The following is an 8495-nucleotide window of genomic DNA, read 5'->3' on the forward strand; positions in this document are numbered from 1 at the left end:
ATGCTCCAGCTTCAATGGATAGCCTCACATCCAAGAATATATGGGTAGCACTTAAAGGATACAGGAGTTTCTGAAAGGAAGAAGAAAAGGAGGGAGAAAGAATTGATGTCAGCTTGTTGATGGGTGACTGAGGCTTCAAATCTCTCTCTCTCTCTCTCTCTCTCTCTCTCTCTCTCTCTCTCTCTCATTTCTTTGGGTTTTTTTTTTCTTTTTTGATAGGCATATAAAACACATGGAAACAGGAAATGACACTCAGCTTTCAGAATTCTTTCTTCTGGGATTTTCAGAGAATCAACCTCAAATTCAGCCTCTCATATTTGGACTGTTCCTCTTCATGTATATATTGACTGTCACTGGAAACCTACTCATCATCATGGCCATCATTGTTGACTCTCACCTGCACACACCCATGTACCTCTTCCTCTCTAATCTGTCCTTTGTGGACATCTGCTTTACTTCCACCACTGTTCCACAGATGCTGGTGAACATTCACACACAGAGCAAGGCCATCCCCTATGCAGGCTGCATCATCCAGATGTACTTCTTACTGCTTTTTTCAGGGTTAGACATCTTTCTGCTGACTGTGATGGCCTATGACCGCTATGTGGCTATCTGTCACCCCCTGCATTACATGATCATCATGAACACAAGACGCTGTGGATTGCTGATTTTGGCATGCTGGATTATAGGTGTTATAAATTCCTTGTTGCACACCTCTTTGGTGTTACAGCTGTCATTCTGCACAAACTTGGAAATCCCTCATTTTTTCTGTGAACTTAATCAAGTTGTACACCAGGCCTGTTCTGACACCTTTCTTAATGATATGGTAATTTACATTACAGCTATGCTACTGGCTGTTGGCCCCTTCTCTGGTATCCTTTACTCTTACTCTAAGATAGTGTCCTCCATTCGTGCAATCTCCTCAGTGCAGGGGAAGTACAAAGCATTTTCCACCTGTGCATCTCACCTCTCAGTTGTCTCCTTATTTTATTGCACCCTCCTGGGAGTGTACCTCAGCTCTGCTGTGACCCAAAACTCACATGCTACTGCAACAGCTTCATTGATGTACACTGTGGTTACCCCCATGCTGAACCCCTTCATCTACAGTCTGAGGAACAAAGACATAAAGACAGCTCTGAAAATCCTGTTAGGGAGTGTAACTAGAAGCAGATCAATGGATTCACCTTCATAAATTGTCTGTTTTAGTAGTAGTTAATGGTTTGGGTTATCCACTGCAGTCTATTGATTAGATTGAATAACAAGAATTCAGTCACTTATCTCCTACAATTGTGCTGTCTTTTATATCACTATGATGGTTTGTATATGCTCTGCCCAGGGAATGGCACTATTAGAAGGTATGGTCCTATTTGAGTCAGTATGGCCATGTTGGAGTAGGTGTGTCACTGTGGGTGTGTGCTTTACACTCTCATCCTAGCTGCCTGGAAGCCAGTATTCTGCTAGCAGCCTTCAGATGAAGATGTAGAACTCTCAACTCCTCCTTAATCATTTCCTGCTTGGATGCTGCCATGTTCCCACCTTTGTGAAAATGGACTGAACCTCTGAACCTATAAGCCAGACCCAATTAAATGTTATCATTATAAGACTTCTCTTGGTCATGGTGTCTGTTCACAGCAATAAAACCATAACTAAAACAATCACTTTTCTTATACAATTCAAGTTCTTCCCTTGAATTCTTTTTGTTATCTGTAATCTACTGCCATTTTCTACTTTCTCCACATATTCCCATCCTTGGATCAGAAAGTTCTGATAATCACTGCTTCATTTAGAGAATGACAGAGACTTCAGGAAAATGATTTATTTTGGAAAGTATATGTGGAGATTGTTTTCTTCACTAAGGGAATATTCTCTTTTATATTAGTTATTTTACTTATTTACATTTTAAATGTTGTCCCCCATACTGGTTTCCCCTACACAAATCTCTCCATCCCATCCCCCCTCCTCTTTGCCTCTAAGAGGGTTCTCCCTCACCCACCTACCCACTCCCTCCTGCCTCACCACTCTAGCATCCCCTTACACTGGGGTATCAATCCTCCACAGTACTAAGGGCCTCTTCTCCCATTGATGCCAGATAAGGCAACCCTCTGCTACATCCCCTACATGTTGGAGCTATGGCCCCTCCTTGTTTACTCTTTGGTTTGTGGTTTAGTCTCTGGTGGTCTGGTTATTTGATAGTGTTCGTCTTATGGGGTAGAAATGCTCTTCAGCTCCTTCAGTCCTTCCCCTAACTCTTCCATTGAGGTCCCCGGGCTCATTCTGATGGTTGACTTTATCTGCATCTGTGCTTGGGTGCTGGCAGACTCTCTCAGGGGACAGTTATACCAGATTCCTGTCAGGGAGTGTTTCTTGACATCAGCAATAGTGTCAAGGCTTTGTGTATGCAGATGGGATGGATCCATAGGAGGGGTGGTCTCTGGGTGGCCTTTTAAAGGAATATTCTTAAGTTATGATCCTTCTATGGAAATAATTCCCTTTGACAAATGAGGTAGATATAGAACATATGTAATTTTATAGACTCAGAAAATGTGAACCTTCCCAGGCTAGTAAAACATTATGGAAGAAGATGAAGAAAGTAATAATAAAAAAAAAAGAAGAATATAGGTTGTACAGACCACTAAGAAACTTTGTCTCCTGGAAATAAGATGACTACTATAATCATGAACACAGAGATGAAGCTTGTCAATAGTTCAGTGCATACTTAGAAAAGGCTTATAAAGTCCCTCTCCTAGCTAGGGAGCTATCAGTAGTTAATGGTTGCAAGTAGAGAGATGGCTATTCCTATTTGGGAGCTTGACCCTTGGTCCCATATACAGTCCCCCATACATGTACATATGACCAGCACTTATTAGGCTCATCTAGTTATTTAAAAAAATATAGGAGAGACATATTTTAGAGGGGGACACAGTAAGGGGATATGGGGGAGTGAGAGAAAGGAATAGGATATTGATGTAATAAAAATATATAATATACTTATGTGAACCAGTTTATGTGTTCTTTCATCATTCTTTCATTTTGAAACATAGAGTAGTGAATGGCACTGACTTTGAACTTATGAACTTTCTCCCTCCACTTTCTAAGTTCTACAATTTCTGTCTTCATCTTTTGTTCCAGACTCTCTACCTTCCATTGTTTCTCTCCCTTTTCCTCGTTTTCTTCCACCTCCCTTCCTCCTTTTCTTGTCTCTTTATTGCATTCACTTTGAGAACTGAACCCAGGGACTTGTGTATAAGAAGTATATATAGGTTGTACAGACCACTAAGAAACTTGTCCTGACCTAAACAATTAACTCCTCATTATTTTATTTTACACTTTACCTCCTCATTATACTGACACATACAAATGACTTCTCTACTGGACATTAGGTTTTTATTTCTCACAAAGTCCCCCTGGTAATTGCAGAGTAAACAATGAATACTGAAGTTACTAGCAAAAGGCGATTGTTTCAACTGGAGTTTACGCGGATAGAAAAAATTGAATTCATAAATTGACTTAGTATGGCATTAAGGTCATGGATGACTTTAATATGAGAAAGAAAATAAATTAACATCACTAAACAACTTTATATTATTATTTAAAATACTTCTTTTTCATGTTCTACTTCTACTCTTGGAAGTGTGTAAATAGTAGTTTGTGTTCATTTTATGTGACCTGATAAGTGTGCATGTGTGCATGCACACACACACACATACACACACACACACAACTCAATTAATATAAAATAAATGATTACTATAAAAGAGAAAAAAAAAACAAAACAAAACTCAAGCAAATAAGTAAAAACTACCCCCAAACAGTACAAGCTGGGTCCGGATGCATATTTCAGTAGGCCTATGCAGACAAATCAGGAGGCTGGGGTAGGATTTTTTCATATTATGAGGGTTTTTTGGATATTTTATTTATTTACATTTCAACTGTTATTCACTTTCTTTGTTTCCCCTCCACAAATCCCCTACCCCATACCCCCTTTCCCTGCTTCTATGAGCCTGCTCCCCCCACATCCAACCACTCCCACCTCACCACCATAACATTCCCCTGCACTGGGGCATCCACCCTTCACAGGACCAAGGGCCACCCCTCCCATTGATGTCAGATAAGGCCATCCTCTGCTACATAAGCAGTTGGAGTCATGGGCCCTCTTTGGTTGGTGGTTTAGTTCCTGGGAGCTCTGGTTGGTTGACTTTGTTGTTCTTCCTGTGGGGTTACATACCCCCTTCCACTCCTTCAGTCCGTGTCCTAACTCCTCCATTGAGGTCCCAGTGCTCAGTCCAATGGTTGGCTGCAAGCATCCACATCTGAATTGGTCAGTCTCTGGCCGAGACTCGCAGGAGACAGCTATATTATGCTCCTGTTAGCAAGTACTTATTGGCATCAAAAATAGTGTCTGGGTTTGGTGTCTGCACGTGAAATTGCGACCCAGGTGGGTCAGTCTGTGATAGCCTCTGCACCATTCTTTGTCCCCATATTTTCTTTAAACAGGAGAAATTCTGGGTTAAAATTTTGGAGATGAGTGGGTAGCTCCATCCCTCAACTTGGGGCTCTTGCCTAACTTCTGGATATAGTCTCTATAAGTTCTTCCTCCCCTTTGTTGGGTATTTCAGCTCATGTCATCCCAGTTTAGTCATGGGAGCCTCCTTCTTTTCTGACACCTGGGACGTTCTGGTGACTACTTCCAGATCATCTCCCATTGCTACACAGCTCTGTTCAATTTTCTGACCCTCTGTATATCACCTGACTCTCCTCTCATACCTGATCCTGCCCCCACTTTTCCTCTACCTCTTCTCTCCTCCCAAGTCTCTGCAACCTTCTTCCTCTGGTGAATATTTTGTTCCCTATTGCAACTGGCCAGTGGCTCACATGTCTGGGTTCTAGTCTGGAAAGGCATCTTGGAATCTGGAAGAGAAGAGTGGGCTAGGTGGATGAGAGAAAGAACGAAGCTAAGACAAAATTCTGATCAAAGCTCAACTTTAATTTAGGCAAACACGCTTTATAAAGAAGAGGGGAGGCCCATTCCTAGCCATGCAAAGTACCTTTGAAGTAGACAGATCAGCCTTCTAGTGGGAACTCGCAAAGATAATAGTTCGATGCTAACTCCGGAAAATCTTGGAGGAGAACCAGTTCAGCCTCAGACAGGTTCGGCCTCAGGTAGGTAGTGGCACATCAAAGGAGAGGGATGAGAAGCAGCACAGCAGGTGGCTCTGCCTAAGTGGTGGATGGTCACAGCCAGCCCTGCTAGGCTGGAAGAAGGTAACATTTTCCCCCCTTTAAATAATATTAAACAAAACTGGACTGAGGCATAAAATTCATTTATGCTCTATAGTTCTGCCTGAATTCTTAGGGTCCAATGAAGAAACCTGTCTCAGTGGGAATCCCTAACTTTACTTATGGTAAACACTTATTTGGTTAAGACTGTCCTTTCTGTCCTAGTAAACATTTTGCAGACTAGTCCTGAGCTGTTGGCTCTGTCTTTAGTAAAGCTAAATTTGGTTACTGAATAGGTAACTGCTTTGCTGTATTCCTACTGAATTTCACGGTCTTACTAGGACATTGGAACTCTGGTGAAGACTTAACTATATCAGGATTTGATTTTTAAAAGCACTATAATAAGATAACACTAAAGGAGAGCATGTGGATCTTCCTCCGCATTCTTGGATGACAGGCAGGGAACAGGGAGGCAGGGGTGACGACAAGCTCCATAGTGCAAGGCCAATTGGCTTTTTAGGGTGGGAGGCTGTGAAGGGCTTGCCCTTCTCACGGTATGGTCTCCAACCTCTCTCCCCCCTCTGAATTAATCTTAATAAGGCCACACTTAACTGAGGTGATCAAATGATTTTCTCATCCTTAAATGAGTGGGCTTTAACCATGGCTGGGGGGATACTGACCCGATTCCTCTCGTGAGTGCTGTCACGACCCACACTTGTGGCTTTTGGCATCTTTTGGGGAGGGGAGGCAGAGCCTTAGAAAGATATTCTGGGTTGTAACTGAAACTAGATACCAACCTCCATCCAAACTGGGTGTATCTCACAGGGAACCCAGAAATGGTCAAGCTGGACCTTCCCCTGCAGTAAATTTCTGCACCCAAGCTGGTACCCATACTGTATTCATATGATCACGAATCAGTATGCACATTTCTGAGTACTGTGCAACTCCTAAAGGAGAATTGTCAACCTCAGATCTAGCAAGGCCTCGACAAGAATTATGTCACTAGTAACACCACAATTTGTGGCTCTAGGCTATATTAGGATGCGGAGGCCACCCTCCTCATCTCTGTTATTTCTACAGCCTGCGGAACTAAGGGGACTTTGTAATAACAGCAAGGGTGGAAAACCAGAGACCAGCTAAGGGACTAAGCCCATCTATCAGAATAAAAATCTATTTCTTTTAATATTTGAAATTTCTGCCTTTTTAGCCCTTGTAGTAAACCTAATTTAAAGTCAGACCGAAATCCACAATACATGCTGGAATATCTTTAGAGTAAAATAGTAGCTGCCTCCTGCACACTCTAGGGGGCAGGGATGCATGCCCACTCAGTCTGGCTGAAAGTGTTGATTGATCTGCTTGAAAGACAAAAATCTTAGACAGTGAAGAGTAACATCACAAAGCTTCTTTTGGAGAAGTCCAGGTACTTTATTCAGTTGTAAATTAGCAAGGCTCAAGCTCAGTCACTGGGCTAGTTTTAGAATTAGTAAAAAGGCCAGAGATTCTCTGGAAGTGGGGGCTGTGCTCAGAATTAACTTTTCTAGGTAATTAGGAATTTTAGTAATCTACAATATGAATCTCTAATATAAGACTAAATATTAGACCTGTCTAAGATTGAGTTAGAATGACTGGTCACATTGAAGAAAAGAGAAAAATCATTATGACTCAATTAAATGACTAATATTATTAAGTCAGAATATACAGTCTCTGATGTACTTTTGTCATAAAGTTAAAAGGCTGAAGCTACTCTAAACTGGAAAAATGAAAAGCAAGGATGGATCTAAAACATGAATCCAAATTAATTTCCTAGTCACTTCAATAGGGGAACTGAGTCAACTTAACTGCCAGCTCTGCACACGAATTAACCATCATGCTTCTGCAGCGTTCTGTGAAGAGAACGCTGTTTTTCACTTCCCTAATAAGTTAGCTGTTACTCCAGCACTGGGGTGCCTTGCCTGCAGAGACTCCGGACACCAGCAAGGACCCATACAGGATCACCCACGGGATCCTAAGACCTCTGGTGAGTAGAACACAGCATCTGCTCTAATCCAGTCTCCCGGGACCTGAGACTGCATTAACTTGGGAAGCAGATAACCTGGCCTGATCAGGGGCACAAGTCCCTTCCGGTCCACTCCAGGACTAGGGTTCCTTGCGCACGGAGTTTCCGGACACCCCCAAGGTCCTCACACGACCCTCCATGGGATCTTAAGACCTCTGGTGAATGGAACACAACTTCTGCCAGGAGGCAGGTTCGAACACCAGATATCTGGGCAAATTCCCTGCAAGAAGAGAGCTTGCCTCAGAGAATATTCTGACCACTGAAACTAAGGAGAGAGCTAGTCTCCCAGGTCTGCTGATAGAGGCTAACAGATTCACCTGAGGAACAAGCTCTAACCAGAGACAACTATAACAACTAGCTTCAGAGATTACCAGATGGCAAAAGGCAAACGTAAGAATCCTACTAACAGAAATCAAGACCACTCACCATCATCAGAAGGCAGCACTCCCACCCCACCTCGTCCTGGGCACCCCAACACACCGAAGCTAGACCCGGATTTAAAAGCATATCTCATGATGATGGTAGAGGACATCAAGAAGGACTTTAATAACTCACTTAAAGAAATACAGGAGAACACAGCTAAACAGGTTGAAGACCTTAAAGAGGAAATACAAAAATTCCTTAAAGAATTGCAGGAAAACATGACCAAACAGGTGATGGAATTGAATAAAACCATCCAAGACCTAAAAAGGGAAGTAGACACAATAAAGAAAACACAAAGTGAGGCAACACTGGAGATAGAAACCCTAGGAAAGAAATCTGGAATCATACACGCGAGCATCAGCAACAGAATACAAGAGATGGAAGAGAGAATCTCAGGTGCAGAAGATTCCATAGAGAACATCGGCACAACAATCAAAGAAAATAAAAAACGCAAAAAGATCCTCACTCAAAACATCCAGGAAATCCAGGACACAATGAGAAGACCAAACCTACAGATAATAGGAGTTGATAAGAATGAAGATTTTCAACTTAAAGGGCCAGCAAATATCTTCAACAAAATTATAGAAGAAAACTTCCCAAACCTAAAGAATGACATGCCCATGAACATACAAGAAGCCTACATAACTCCAAATAGACTGGACCAGAAAAGAAATTCCTCCCGACACATAATAATCAGAACAACAAATGCACTAAATAAAGAGAGAATATTAAAAGCAGTAAGGGAGAAATGTCAAGTAACATATAAAGGCAGGTCTATCAGAATTACACCAGACTTTTC

At 42.0% G+C, this 8495-nt stretch overlaps 1 protein-coding gene across 1 annotated transcript; it reads left to right on the plus strand.

Annotated features, from left to right (window-relative positions):
* Positions 1-232: 232 nt before the first annotated feature.
* Positions 233-1192, plus strand: LOC110303611 (olfactory receptor 7A17-like). Its single transcript, XM_021174760.1, has one exon. It carries the CDS (start codon positions 233-235, stop codon positions 1190-1192), a length of 960 nt encoding a protein of 319 aa, XP_021030419.1.
* Positions 1193-8495: the final 7303 nt, after the last annotated feature.

Source organism: Mus caroli, unplaced genomic scaffold (genome assembly GCF_978045245.1).
Source record: "Mus caroli unplaced genomic scaffold, Mus_caroli_1 scaffold_9, whole genome shotgun sequence".
NCBI classification, from domain to species: domain Eukaryota; kingdom Metazoa; phylum Chordata; class Mammalia; order Rodentia; family Muridae; genus Mus; species Mus caroli.